This window comes from Anopheles merus, chromosome 2R (assembly GCF_017562075.2).
Source record: "Anopheles merus strain MAF chromosome 2R, AmerM5.1, whole genome shotgun sequence".
Lineage (NCBI taxonomy): Eukaryota > Metazoa > Arthropoda > Insecta > Diptera > Culicidae > Anopheles > Anopheles merus.
In genome coordinates, this window is record NC_054082.1 from 20951704 (window position 1) to 20967365 (window position 15662).

Genomic DNA, 15662 nt, shown 5'->3' on the forward strand with positions numbered 1-15662 from the left:
ATTCGGTTGCGTACTTGTGGAGAAAAAATGGGTCCCTTGTGGATGATTTTCATCCCCCGAGCGGAAGGATTGGGGCAATAAATAAACAAACAAACGGAACTCTCAAACTCCCTGCGACTATTGCCTACCACCACCACAGGACGTTATCCCGCGAGTGGGCGATGACAACAATCGAGCAATGGCATGGCATGGCATGCCATGGCGAATCCGCTGACTGTGAAAATAATCAATAAAAGACTCATTTATTATACGGATTTAGCTTTTGCAAACGGAAAGCTCTTAAAATTGATGGAACATTGAGCAGAAGGCGTTGTCATCCTGATAAAGCTTACCTGGCTGTTTGATAAAGCGACCTATTACTATACGAATGGCTTGTTGGAGGATCACGCTCCTGGTTACAGTGTTACAGCAAACATTTTATCACACCCATTACATTTACCGTTCTGTTTCATGTTTTCTACACGGTCACAAAGGTCACAACAGCAAACAATATGTTGATATTATGTAAAAAAAATGACACAATAGACGCGATCGGGAAATGGATACGCTCCGCAAAAGAAAAACAGGAAACTTACGATTTGCTGGATTTCTTTTATGCAAAAACCAAACTCAAAACCCGCAACGGAGTGTTTCCCCCCCGTGCGTCTCTCCCTAAACCCTTTGCGCAAGAAATTGAAAATGAATGAGTTGAACCGAACACCGGTAACAACCCGAAAACAACACCGAACTGAACCGAAGTGCCCCACAGGCCCTTGATCCTCCTGCGACGGGGTCGGAAACTCGTTATGCGGATGGGTTTTGGGAGGTTTTTTTGTTTTAGAACTTTCACCCGATTTGCCCCGATGCATTGGAGGGGCAGCAGGGCGACGGGCTATTTATTCCATCACCAACTCTTTACGGTCCATTGCTTTTGGCGCCCCTTTTCGTCCCGAGCGAAGCACTTGCCACAAGTTCGCAACCGACGACGCCGCGCGACGCAGCTGCGAAAAGATGGCCCGTCCCTTTCGTAGTGGTTTGTGTTTGTGTTTTCTTGTGCCAGCTTTTTGAAAAGAAATATTCATCACAAATGGAACGTAGAAGAAGAAAAAATAAACGAGAAAAGAGGGAAAAGCTGCATCCATTTACTGTCGCCCCGGCGGCAAAGATTTATCGAGCTAAATTTGCAGCGTCAATGGAATGTTGGTGGAGTTGGCGGAACCTTAGCCCAACCGTTCGCGGAGAAGGATGGGTGGGTTAGCACAGATTTGCCGGCAGCAAAGTGTTGATTCTAGTTCTGGCAGAAAAATCAACAACGGCAAAATGAAAACCAATTCCAAAAAAAAAAATATCGATCGTATTCAGATTCGGGACAAGCTGACGACGGAACCACGGAAATGCATCCGCCGGCAATGTACCCTGCCAAGGAGGATAGCGATGATTTCAAGAAAATTGCACACAATACAAGTTGTGCCTTTCCATCCAATCCGGCGGGGAAGGTTTTCATCGTGAAAATGAAAACAGGAAAAACTATCGTCAGAAAAAAACATATTTTCCCTCCATTAATGGCTTCCGGGATTGTGAAGGAGCGAGCGGTTCATTATTTCATCTCTTTAGCGGTCCGCTTCCTTCCCGCGATGGCCCGATGGTGGTCGGTAAATACACGCCCCGTGTCAATACCACTTTACAATGTGTTCGCTTTACATCGCACAAAGCAGTAACCTTTGTGGATGGTTGTTTTGTCCTGCGTTTGCGTTTGTCGCTAAGCGGATTGGCGGTCATCGTGAGTTAGCGACTCCACTGCTGCAACAAAGGGTCAAAGGGCTGGACCGTTCGTTCGTTCGATCGTTCGAGCGAGTGCAAAGTGAATGCGATTCAACAGGAAAATGTCCCTCCCGCAAGGGCAGCATTTGCACGAATTGCACACGAAACACACATCCTTTTGCCCCAGCCAGTTTTGTGTGAGCCAAATCAACCCCAACCCCCGCAAACAAGGGACGTTGGCCGTTGTTTGTGCCCGTGTATCTTGGTGTACCGCACAAAAGCTTTCGTTTTAGTTGAGTGTATAAAAACCTGCCACAACAAGCAAAGGTGAATTAAATCCTTCACTCAGCTGTCGTAACAGCTTGCAGCACGGTGTCCAGCAAATGGTACGATAGCCAGCCTGTCACAAGGGAAGGGAGAACGGTATAAATAACGATTTTTCTTGTCTAAACATTTCCGCTTTAGAACGGTCGGAAGTACCACGGCTGCACGGCTACGGTTCGTGGCAAACGAGCTTTATCGTTGTGAGTGAATCACATTCGCCTAACCGCAGGATCCACAGGAACAGTGGCCAATACGCGAATACATCCGAATGACATACATTGTAAAAGGGCTGTTTTCTCTTTTTCCCCGGACATGCTTAACATCCGGTTTCGCCAGTGAGAAGGGGAGAGTTGTGTTGCTCCCTTGGGAACAGTTGACACTAGATGGCAGTTCCATAGTATTATTATTTTACACATAAGATAAAACATCATGTTAAAAGTTATTAGTAAAGGGCACGAAGTTTCATATGAAATTAGAGATATTCTTTGCTTTTTTAGAGTTGATGTTATGATAAACACGATGACTCTTCCACAACAATTGCTTGGCTGTTTTATCTTAGTATGCGCATAAGCCTTCTTCTTCTTCTTCTATTTGGTGTAATGGGTTCTACTTGGACATGCCGGCCCATACAGGCTTTCGAGAATTAATTCATTACCACGCAGTCGGATAGTCAATCCTTGGCTACGGGGGGATGATCCATTCTAGGCTTGAACCCATGACGGGCATGTTCTTGTGTCGTTCGAATTGACGACTGTACCACGGTACCGCCCTCCATAAGCCACGTCACACTTATATAAAAAAAGGGCTGGTCAGACATAGATTGGGTCCCTGCGGCTGTTGTGTAAAGGAAAGAAAGGTAATATCGAATTGTTTCAGGTTACCAATACAGTAAGAACTCAATAGTTGAACGCTTTTTAGTTAGCATGCTTTTTAGTTGAACGCTCGATAGTTGGCTAAAAAATAAAAAGCATGGAAAAATCGGTTTTTAAAATTTCACAAAAATGTCATGGCTTGCCGAGAAAAAATATCAGAAAATTTTTGTATGAAAAAACGTGCCAACCGTTACCAAAGCCAAACCGTATGTGTAAAATATATGTGTATATGCATGTATAAAATAAGAAGTGATAGTATACTTATATAGTAATATAGTAATAATATATGTCTGTATACTACACAAATGATCAGCGAAATATCTCATATTTAATTTAAATGCAAACGATATTACTAAAAGGAGAAGAGTCAACATAAGAAAGGATCTTGATTAACATAACAAATAGGGGAAAAACTATTCCAAGAAAGTTGTGATGAATGATGAGATTTCCACATGAATCTCAATTAAAAGCAGAACTTTATACAAATATGCATGGGGCTAACTGTTACTGCTTGGGGCAGCGGCGACTCATCATTAAGCATGCGATTCACTACAAAACACAAAGACACGTGCGCACACACACACACACACACACACGCACACACACACAAGCACTATTAGACATTCGTCTCGGTTCTTTGAAAAAAGGAAGACGCTTAAAAAAAAACCGACACTGAAAAGAGACACTGCTTTTAAAAGCACGCCAGACTAGGGACTCGCTCGCCGGACTCCTATAAATCGATCCGTCCGCATCGTCATTATAGTGAAAGGCAATCCTGAAGCGGTTCCCAAAACGGTCGCCGCGTTTTTTTTTTGCTGTTTGCTGTTCTCCGAACATTGATATTGTATTGATTTTCGATTCCTATTGTGTTCTGCTGCCCACTCATCTGTGGTGATGTGGTTTTATGTTTTCTTACTGCATGAGCGGCAGGAGCGAGTGAGAGAAACGATTGAAGAATATCTTCCACGCTTATTGTGTTCAGCACAAGAATATCACGTTTCCCCTGGGGATTAGAATCAGCAGAACGCTTTGCTTATGCGAGACTGTTATTAAAACAGATCGCTCTGTTTGGAGGATATATGTTTTGCTGCCTTTTCATGCTTTTTCTTGTGTTTTATTGTCGCTCTAACAGATGCTTAAATAACTGACCGTAAGACTCGCACACGCTTCACTCGGGACTGCTCGGAACGAGATGGAGCTGCTGGTTTCGCCGGATGCGGCCCGTAACATTGCGGCGGGCGTGCTCGATCGTGACGCGTACGGCCAGCAGGGTGGTATTGTGAATCCGGCCGCCACCATCGATCTGGATCAGGAACAGCATGACAGCAACGCAGTGGTTGATATCACGCAGCTACCGCGCGTCCCAGGAGACGGTGCCCAAGCGCCGGATGACAACCCGGACCCCACCACCACCAACGATCACCGTTCAAAGGCTCAACCAGCGCCCGGTGAGCGGGGCGATCGTTTGCGATCGCTTTCCCTTGCCGGCTGTGAGCCACACCTGAATGGAGCTGCTCTGGCTAAGGGCGATGGTCCTGTTCGCACACCAGATGAACCCGGTGACAATCTAGAAATAGGTGAGTATTAGCACCTAATCACCAGCTTTTCGAAATGGCTGATCTTATCTCAAACTGACCGATGTGCTATTGTTCTGAGAAACCAGTTCAAAATTAGTGTATGTGTAGGTCAAGCTGAGCCTGATGGGTTAAAGCCAGCAAGCTCGGAAGATATAACAACGTGTTCATATGAATCTATAAACTAGCCACACTAACTGCTCAGAATCGATACCGCCAGGGATGTTCGTTTCCGTGTCCGAGCCGTTCCGAGAACGGCCCAACGTTTGCCACGTAATCCCTCGGGGCAAGAACAAACAGCTCCCCAACCCCCACCCCGAGCGTGGCATGGCAGGGAGATGTAAATTTCCACCAACTCACAGCAGCACAAAACACGCCATTGTGCAGGGGATCTAACTAGATAGGATAATTTTCGCTTCGCTAAGCTCCTGAGCACGCACGTCTTTATGTATCAACATCCTGTGTCGGGGCAGGATCGAGCCCTCGAGCCCGCGGTGGGGCACCGAAGCTCGAGGGAGAAGATAACCCCCACACGACCGACCAACCTATTAATAAAATTCGCCCCTCGGAAGAAGGTATAGCCATGTTATTGTGCCAAGGGATAGCGAAGCGGCGAAACCAAAAAGAAAAAAAAGGAAAGTCATTCCTCCTCACCACAATCCCCCGGCGGTCCGCTGTGTCCGCTGGCAGCGGCACGGCAGGGCCCACTGTCAATCGTTCGCGAAGTGGCCACGGTCGGCCAAATTGAATAATCGATAATTTGTTCTCCCGCAGCCATGTGTAACAAGCTCCTTCACCTCACCACAAGCGCCACAGTGTAGTGTAGCGTGCCGTCTCAGGTGGCGAGAACATATTGATGTTCTTTATGGTTTCGTCAGTGCGCTCCCTCTGTTAGCTGCTTCTCGCTTTCAGCTCTTCCTTTCAGCCGTGGTTTCCTTTGTCCTTTTTGGCCTGCACAAGAGCTAGAAGCAAAAGGGAGTAGAGGCAGCGAAGGTGGCCGCATATTTCGCATCCGCATCACTCACGCCAGTGCTGGTAGACCGGAGTGAAGTGCTAAAAATAGCACGGCCACACAGTCGTCCTTTGGTACCGGCACCGGTCGGCACTGGCCACAGGCGAAAGTAAAAGCTAGACGCGGCTACAGACGAAGACGAAGACGGCTGCCGCTCATGAATAGTATTAGCAAAGGGAGGGGAGGATAGACATTTTCACGCCTCATAGAGTGAATGGTGAGGTCCTGTGCACAGGAACGGAACCGAAATGGTGCCGATGACACAGCGACTAACAGGCACAACAAAACATGCGAGAATCAAAGGAACTAGGTATATTATATACACACAACACACACACACATACACACGCAAAGCACAAAGATAGTTCCGATGGTATGAATGGCAGGAAAAGCCTGTCCTGAAGACAAATTACTTTTCTTGTGTGAAGGAAAAGTCGAACTGGTCTGGTCCGGCCAATGGTTTCATTACCGGTTGGACATTCGTCTGCTATTAAGCAGATTGGAAAGTTTCGTTCATAGAGTAGGAAGTTATTGGAAGCGAGGTGTATGCGGAAGACTTTTAACAACACAATGGTGAAGAACAGAAAGCCTAAGGAAGCGTGGTTGAGATTTGATTCGACCCAGCGTCTGGGGTGCTATGGAAAGACCAATTAAATTAGGGGATATTTATGTATTAATTCGAACGATTGGCTTCAGCAAAAAACACTTTATATAACTCTATAATCTCTGAAACTGAACCAAAGTTACAGCCAACATCTGGATCGAACCCACGGTTTGGCTCAGATTCAGGATAAGATCCATCCTTGATTGAAACCACGACCAATAACGAAATTTTACAGATTGCTTAATGACCCTAAAGCAGCCTCTCACGATCAATGAACATAATTTTATGTTCACTAATTAAACTGCAATATCCTCTCCTGCTCTCTTCCTTTCTTTCTCTCTCTCTCTCTCTCTCTCTCTCTCTCTGTCTCTCTCCCTTTCTCTTTCTCCAACTAGCTAATAATGAAAAACAACAACCGAACGGGATAGTGTCGCCATCGTTCACGATCGAGCAGTGCGGCCCGGACTACCAGGAGGGCCAGGGTGGCGATCCGTTACCACCGCCACCGCCGGGCGGAGGGGAACAACCACATCCGGATCCGGGGGCGGTGACAGCCGGCAGTGGCGGCAGTGCGTCCCACACCCAGCCCCACACCAACAACACCTACTCGGCGTTCAAGCGGGGCAACGTGGTCAAGGGCATCCTGTGCCCATCCATGACCAACTCGTTCCGTGCGCCGTCCCTCGAGCGGTCCTATCTGACCTATTCCCACCGCCAGCGGCAAAAGTCGCTGATCCTGGTGAACGTGGTCGACCTGGTGCTGAAGGTGGTGCTGGCCTCGGTCTGGATCGGCTTCAACAGTGGCATGGTAAGTGGCGAGGGCAGCTTTATCGTGTTATCAGTGATTCAATAAATAACACGATAACACCACCATCGACCCGACCGGCTGACTCTGACTGACTAACAGGATGGTCCTTGCATCCGTGGCGGCCATCGATGCACGACGATTTGCTTACGTTTTTGTTTTTTTTTTCCCCCCACTGCTAACGGCATCGGATGGCACCACAGACAATCAAGCCGCACGAGGTGACCTGGTCCGTGTGCTGTATCATCTCGAACTTTCTGATCTGCGTGCTGGGCAGCTGGCGGCTGTTCGCGAACAACTATCTGCACTGGGCGGCCGTCTGCACCTGGCTGCTGCTGAATCTGCAGGGCTTTCTCGGCGAAGGGTTGGGCTTTGCCGAGCGCGAATACTTGATCTGGTACGTGCTGTTCATTATCTTCGTGCCGTACGCTATGCTGCCGCTCCCACTGAAGTGGTGCATGATTGCCGGCTCGATGACGGCCATATGCCATTTGGTGGTGACATCGCTGAACAAGTTCCTGCACGACAAGGTATGGTATGAAGCTCATCCCCGTGGGCCCAAAACGCTCGCTCCAAACACATAAGCTTGTTAGGTGTTAAGGTCCAAGAGTTACAACTGTTTGATTTTCTTTGAAATGAAAACAGGAAATTGTAGCAGGAAGCTTGTTTGAATAGCTCTAAAGCACCAACCCTTCAAACGGGGTTGCAGGGATTTTCGCCCAAAGCTCTGCGTGTATGAATGCGATATTACTTATCTCTGATGGGGAGGAGTATAGCAAAATAACGGGTATTTCAGCTTAAAATTACGGTCGCGTTAAAGGATTTTGAAGATCGTATATTTATAAAATTATATTTTACAAACGAAAAAAGTCTAAAATTTCAGAATTTCTTCCATCTAAGTACTAGTTTTAATGATGAAAGTCCCCGAAATAAACATGATTTCCAATTCACCACGAAATGCATTTGAAATCAACGAAATAGTACATCGAAAGTCCATGCTATTAGTAATAAATACGCTTTCATTTCATGTTTAAATAGATAATCAGAATAGAATGTTTAAATTAGCACATATTCGATCGGTCCGACACACCCTTCTCTTTAAACCTCTTATTCAACCATCAACCCTTTAACCGCTACCCTGTGCTACTCGATTCACCCGAAAACCCCCATCCAACAGGATCCGAGCTGCATCGTTCGACAGATGATTGCCAATCTGTTGCTCTACCTGGCCATCAACTTTGCCGGCATGTACACCAAATATCTGACCGACCGCGGCCAACGGTTAGCCTTCATCGAAACGCACAAAGCGATGGAGCACAAGCGCGAATCGGAAAAGGAGTACCAGCGCACGCAACGGCTGCTCGACTCCAGTAAGTAACCACGTCACGGGAACATACGAGGAGGGGGGGGGGGGGATGGGCGTACCACCGTAAGCTTTCTCTTTGTTATCTCCACAGCAACATTTGCTGGACTAGTACGAGCTGGTGCGCTACGCGCGAAACAGTAGCAGAGGTTTTTGAAGCTTAAATTGATCCTAAAGGATACGATTCCTTCCACACATCTCTTGAACTGGCAGGGGTTCGGTACTTAAGCTTTTTGGGCTTTTTTTGCCTTTTTAACCTATTTTTCCGTGTGTTTTCCGTGCAGGTTTTCCACTTTCACATTGCGTACGAACCTATAAACATTCAACCCGCGCGGTTCAGAGAAGAGTGCATCCCATGAGTCCCGGAAATCGAATTACTTTGGGGGGGTTGAGTTTTTTGGTTGAGGAAGTTTTCGATAGTAATTCAATTAATGGGTCCGCTGAAGGTATGGACGGGTTTTTTGTGGTTGTTGTTGCTCCTGTCTGGGCACACAATGTCCGACGTCGACGTGAGAGGGCTGTTGCGTACTCTTGAAGTGATGCTTACATGATTTACAAGTATATCATCTGTTCCGAGTGAGCTCAGAGTTCACTATTGCGTTCGTTAGGTCGTGCGAATCAGGAGAGTCAACGAAAAAAAAGCTTTCCCCGTTTAATTAATTGGTCCAACCCTTAACGTGCACTATTTACTTCTTTTTGTATATGTAAAAAAAGGACTATAAAGACACGCTGGGCAACGATACACGCCGAGCACATTTGCCAGTAGTTCCGCACGTACTTCTGTTTGAATGTCTTCCCTATTCGTCCCTGCTGTGTTCTTCAATTGCATCGCCATTAGCTCTCTCTTTCTCACGGGAACATCCATTCCAAGCTTCTGCTGCCCATTCCGACTGCTGCAAGCGAACAGTTTACTAACTTACTAACGACTGCCACCGTGAGCGCTCGATTTGCATAATTATTCGTACCTTCCACCATCAGCCCGCCTGGACGCTTCCAACAGCCGGTCGTCTCACTAGCATGACAATACTGGATAATTTTTATGAAAAACTTTCACGTAACGCTCCTCATAATGATCCAATGGGGGGTCATCTACCCCCTGCAGCGTTCGGCAAAAACAAAGTTTACTGCATGAACGATGATAATGAACGATGAAAGTGTGGGGAATGCTGTCATAATTAAACGATGAGGTTTTTTTCTTCCTGTTTTAATAAACACCTTTTACTGTAGGGTGTGGTGTGCCTCATTATCATCCTCTGTTTCCCCTTCTCTCTCCCTCTCGCTCTCTCCCACACGCACAGTTCTGCCCATGTTCGTCAACAATGACATCCGGAAGGAGATGTACAAATCGCCGGAACAGGCCCAGGTCGACACGCAGTTCAAGAAGCTGTACATCTACCACATGGACAACGTGAGCATACTGTTTGCGGACATCAAGGGGTTTACCGAGCTGGCGAGCAAAACGTCCGCCCAGCAGCTGGTCAAGATACTGAACGATCTCTTCGCACGGTTCGACAAGATTGCAGAGGTAAGCGAACGGATTTGTGAACGAGGCATGAGGGCAGGGTTGTGAACTAAGCGTCTTCTTCTTCTCGTCTCGTCTCCCATACCCTCCCGCCCAGGATAATCACTGTTTGCGTATTAAACTGCTCGGCGATTGCTACTACTGTGTGTCGATGTTTGACAGTCAAAGCTGGAAAAGCCGCCCGGATCATGCGGTGTGTAGCGTCGAGACCGGTCTGCACATGATCAAGGCCATCAAGGACGTCCGGTGCCAGACGAACGTGAGTGTTTGAGGATTTGAGCACCATCCTTCATCTGGATTACATGTTTCGCACGTTTTGTGTGTTTGCAGGTGGAGTTGGACATGCGCATCGGCATCCACAGTGGCTCGGTAATGTGCGGCGTGCTGGGCGAGAAGAAGTGGCACTTTGACGTGTGGTCGAACGATGTGGTGATTGCGAACCACATGGAATCGGGCGGCGTGCCGGGCCGGGTGCACATCTCCGAGGCGACGCTCAAGTGTCTGAACGATACGTACGAGGTGGAACCGGGCAATGGCGGCAGCCGGGACAGCCATCTGAAGATGATGAACATTAAAACGTTCCTCATCAAGCGCACGGAACCGCTGCGGCCGCGCAAACGGCTGATGGATCGGCAAAGCACGGTACAGTTCGAAAAGGAGACGGCGGCCATGCGGGCTGGTGAGTCCCGGTTCCGGAAGGACTCGAAAACGCCCAGCATCACGTCGAACAGCACGAACACGACCGGCACGACGGCGACGTGCTCGGGTGGCTCGGTGGTGCAGCACAACCACAATAACAATAACAATAACACCACCAGCAGCAACAACAATCATATCACGAAGCGCACCAGCAAGTCGACGATCCACGAGGACGAGACGACCACGGACTGGATACCGGAGATACCGTTCAAGAATCTGAACGAGTGCGGCGGTGGCGTGAATGCGGCGGAAAGCTTCCGCGACAAGAAGCACACCGACCGGGAGGACGTGTTCACCTCGACCGAGGAGGTGGACGAGATGATCGACCAGAGCATCCAGATCAACTCGAACAAGCAGATCCGGCAGGAGTATCTGTACACGTGGACGCTCAAGTTTAAGGACTCGTCGCAGGAGGGCACCTTCTGCCAGCTGCGCGAGGACATGTTCCGGTCGAACATGCTGTGCGTGTTCGTGGTGTGGATCTTTATCGTGCTCTGCCAGGCGGTGATTATACCGCGCTGCACCATCCTGATCGTGGCCCTGTCGATCACCACCTTTCTGCTGACGGTCGGCTGTATTCTGGTGATGGCGGAAGAGTTCTCTGGGTTGCCCAAGTTTCTGCAGCAAAGCTCCTCGACGCTGGTGCACGATCGTAGCAGGCGCACGATCTTTGTCTGCCTCACGATCATCCTCATGTCGATCGCCAGTTCGATGGGGCTGATGATGTGCGACCTGGAGGAGGTGGACGCGGTGCCGGATCGCAGTACGGTCAGTACGAGCTACTCGTACTACTGGCAGGCCGGCGGACAGTTGAGCGTGAACAGCACGGCGATAACGTTGCTGCGCCGTGCAGTCGGTGATGCACTGGAGCTGGGTGCGCTGACCAATCGGACGGTGAGCGAGACGGATGCGAACGCTACCGAGATGGTGACGGATGAGCTGCTAGACCACGATGTAACCACGTCCACACCACCGATACTGCATCCGTCCTGCGTGCATCCCGAGTACGTGGTGTTCACCTGGGTGCTGTGCCTGATCTCGCTCGCAACGGCCCTGAAGCTGTACTATCTGGTGAAAACGTTCATGGCGATCGCGATGGTTGCGTGCTACTCCTTTCTCATACTGCTCGTGTTCGAGAAGGTGTTCGATTCGTACGATCTGCAGTACATACAGGCGAGCGGGATGCCGCTGGCCGCCCAGATGATGATCCTGCTCGGCGTCTTCCTGACGATGGTCACGTACCACGCCCGGCTAGTCGAGGTTACGTCCCGGCTCGACTTCATCTGGAAGGAGCAGGCGGAGAAGGAGCTGTCGAACATGAGATCGAACCGCCATCTGAACGATCTGCTGATTAAGAACATCCTGCCCGATCACGTCGCCACGTACTACCTGTCCGAGGAGCGCACGGACGAGCTGTACGCGAAGATGCACGAGCTGTGCGGGGTGATGTTTGCCTCGATACCGAACTTTAAGGACTTTTATTCGGAGGACATTGAGAATGGGAAGGCGTGCATACGCATCCTGAACGAGATCATATCGGACTTTGACTCGCTGCTCGAGGAGCCCCGGTTCGAGACGGTGGAAAAGATTAAAACCGTCGGTGCGACCTACATGGCCGCCTCTAATCTGTGCTCCACCAAGAAGGTAGGTGTGCTTTTATGGGGTGTTTTAGGTTTGTTTGTGATATTAAACTAACACTCTCTCGCAATAGTCACACGTGGATGAGCGCGACGAGGAAGCCGTCTGCGATCTGGTCGAGTTTGCGCTGGCCATGCGCCAGAAGCTGCAGGAGGTAAACAAGGACGCATTTAACACGTTTCAGCTGCGCGTCGGCATTAGCAGTGGGCCGCTCGTCAGTGGTGTGATCGGTGCCCGCAAGCCTGTCTACGATATCTGGGGCAACACGGTAAACGTCGCGTCCCGGATGGACTCGACCGGTGAAAACTGGAAGGTGCAGGTTCCGGACTATACGGCGGCACTGCTGCAAACGAAGGGCTACACCTGTGTGGTAAGTGGGGCGATAACGATCCTTTCCAATCAGTGCGTTAACTGATGTTACTTCTTGTGTTACCTTTACTCACAGCAACGCGGTGAAGTGAACGTAAAGGGCAAGGGGCTGATGCTAACCTACTGGGTGCTGGGCAAGAACATATCGGCCAGTCAATTAACCTCACCGGCCCTGGTACCGGCCGGTGTTCCGCAGGCACAGACCCCATCGCTGCAGCGGCAAACCTCTCAGCACAGTTCGCTGGCGGCGGTCGTATTCGGCATGATGCAAGCCTCGAAACGGAGTAACATCAACACGACACGTAAGTTTCTGCAGATGTCCAAGTGTGTCCTACTACCGGCATCAACAAATGTGATCATCATCACCGTCATCCATATGGTCAGGCAGACTTTCTCAAGTACATCGGTGATCTTCAGGACTATCGTGTCCACTGTCTTACAACTATCCAACACACTCTCCCCGATCTCTCCCTGATGTAGAATAGTTGCCGCCCGGTCTATATCACTTCCACATCTGCCTACTATCTATCTACTGTCTACATTGTGTTATTCTAAACTATATCATTATATACACTGTTTTCTCTTTCTCGTTCTCTTCATTTACTCTACCGTGTACCTGTGTACGCATTGTTGTTGGTAATAACTTTCTTACGCGCCGTACCTACACACACACGCGCGTGATCGCGATCGTGATCGCACGTGGTTGCTGTTGTTCGATACCATCTTTACTCTGTGTGTGTCTCTCTCTCTCTCTCTCTCTATCTATATTTCTCTGATTATATGTCTATGTCTATGTCTATCTATGTGCCACATGTTGCAGCTGAAAAGTGTGGCTGGAGTCGAGCGAAAAACTTGACCGTCAATAAGATGCGTTTACTCCCACCGTACGTAATTTGCTACTGCCGCAAGCCCTTTAACTGATAACAATAATCCGTTGGAACCTCCTTGTATTGGTCGTTCCCTTAATTCACTACACCATTGGTTTCGTACTCACATTTCCCACATGGTTCCTGTAATGCGTAGTAGCCCTGCTAAAGCTCTCATTGGACTTTCAATCAATTCTCAGTAGCTAAGGTACCTGTTCAAAAGCCGGCTAATCCTTATGCATTTTGTTCAGTGGCCGTGATCTTTTCGAATGACACTCAACTAATCGTTACCCATAATACTGCCGCATGTATGTGTTTAAGTTGTTTGGTAATATTCTCTATGTGTGTGTGTACTGTAACTCTACTTCCTCTTGCGGAAATTGGAATATCCTCAACACCAAAATGATCGAGCTTGATTGATCGATCGAATCGTTCCGTGTGTGATAAATCCCGCGTATAACATTTAAATCCTAAACCAGCCTCCGCTCCGCACCAACTCTGCTTCGCTGCTGTCCCAGTCGCAATCTAATCCTTCCCCGTTGTCTGCATTCTCAGCAACCGCAACACCATCGCCGAAAACCCGGTTCGGGCGACGGGGAAGCACATTCAGCTCAGTGAGATTGAATCAGAGAGCCCCGTCTAACAATCCGGTGCGCCGCAACACGACGCGTGTCCGTGGCCGTAGCTACACCATGAAAAAGGTAGGTGGTCGTTGCTGTGGCACTACAGCGTCTAGGATCACTTCACTGACGAGTGTTGCGTATCGCTTTGACTTCCGCTCCATTCCAGTATCCAACCGTGGCATCGCCGACGGGCATGACGTTGCCAGCGGAAGCGGACTTTGGTGTCAGCCCACACATACCATCGTTTCGGCAGCTGCACCAGGAAGCTAAAGCCCACCAGACAGGCCTGTGAGCGCTTGGTCTAGTTGTTTTCCTGTCCCTTCTTCTCCATCCCCTCTTTACTCCTGAACGTCATCAGCTTCGGGATGGAGTCATCGAGTATGACGTTCCAGCCAAATTTTCTAGTCAACCATAAAGAGGAGCCAAGTATTTTAAATGGAATAAATAGCAAACTGACTGTTTAGGTAGTGGATATGTACGAAACAGGTGTGGCCGGATACAAACAAAAAGGTTTGGTGTTTGCGTCCACATTTCAGGGAAGAGCAACTGTAGAAGAAAAAGGTAGTATGATTAGCCGCAACCTGTTCAAAGCCATATCGTGTAGGACATACAGACTGTGGACTAAGTTCAATGTCCATCGTAAATAACAAAACAATTTAAGCAAAACACACACACACATACAAAACACTCGTCCTGTATTGTGCAATTAGATGTTAACTTCTCGTACGGATGACAGTGGTGTGGCACTGTGACGATCGCTTAGTTTTTAATGTAATCGTTCGTAGCAGTTCCTTTATGTTGTTTTTGAACGATGCACTACTGATAGTATTGATGGCAGTTTGTACCAGATGTAGCTGAGAATGGAAAAGACAGGTAGGATATAAGACGACTGGGACTGTTTACGACGCCATTCTAATGCCAAACCACAAACTAACGGCACAAACGGGAGGTAGTTTTGGGGTTTTCAGTATTTGTAGCTTCTACTGTAAGTAAATATAATACGGAGAGAAAAACAGCAGCAGCAAAACAAAACAAAAAATCAACCCGTGGTACATAGTGTCACCGTCCAAAGGTGTGCGTGTTTGTGCTTTGTTTAACAAACTGTGAACTGAACAATGCTGTACAATAAATTGCCGTACAACCAAAGCAAACTAAATGGACTTTTTTTTTTGTTAATATATTTTTATCTGATTTTGAAACGATGGAAAAATCGTATATTTTTTTTATAAATTTACATTTCTTCCGGTCTCCAACTAAGCGCATGGGTAAATAAGTTAAAGAACGAAAATTCGACTCCGATTCGGCTTCAAATATGTACGAGTCGTTCGTACCGCCTGGAGTCGGAGTCATCCGGAGTTAGAATTGGAGTCGGTAGGAACCGTCCGAAGCCGTTCAGTGTCGAAGTCGTCAATGGTCGCAATCAATCCTGTTACCAGTTGACTCCGGACGGGGCTCGGCAGGCTCCGACGACGGAAGATTCCACCTTGGACGGACTCCAGTCTACTCCGCATGACTCCTACTCCGACTCCGGGAGGAACCGGTGGGTCCTTTATCGTCGGAAACGAACTAACGATAGTTGGAACTGGTTAGGTGCACTCCGGAAAGCCCATCGCTAGTCTAACTGCACGACGCGCCCTCTATCGGATTATAC

The 15662-nt window shown here is 48.4% G+C and overlaps 1 protein-coding gene across 7 annotated transcripts in view; it reads left to right on the forward strand.

Annotated features, from left to right (window-relative positions):
- Nucleotides 1-15171, forward strand: part of LOC121588750 (adenylyl cyclase 78C) — a 36229-nt gene extending 21058 nt beyond the window's left edge. For 6 of the 7 annotated variants that reach the window (XM_041907054.1, XM_041907057.1, XM_041907058.1 and 3 more), the window contains exons 2-12: nt 4069-4513; nt 6522-6934; nt 7135-7461; nt 8109-8301; nt 9593-9819; nt 9914-10075; nt 10147-12159; nt 12227-12523; nt 12599-12824; nt 13944-14089; nt 14178-15171. In XM_041907054.1, the coding sequence (XP_041762988.1) occupies nt 4129-4513; nt 6522-6934; nt 7135-7461; nt 8109-8301; nt 9593-9819; nt 9914-10075; nt 10147-12159; nt 12227-12523; nt 12599-12824; nt 13944-14089; nt 14178-14303 (4515 nt within the window). In that variant the 5' untranslated portion in view covers nt 4069-4128 and the 3' untranslated portion in view covers nt 14304-15171. Of the gene's footprint in view, nt 1-4068; nt 4514-6521; nt 6935-7134; nt 7462-8108; nt 8302-9592; nt 9820-9913; nt 10076-10146; nt 12160-12226; nt 12524-12598; nt 12825-13342; nt 13407-13943; nt 14090-14177 lie in introns of all 7 variants that reach the window. The other variant, XR_006004208.1, reaches the window with a different exon arrangement.
- The last annotated feature ends 491 nt before the right edge of the window (nt 15172-15662 follow it).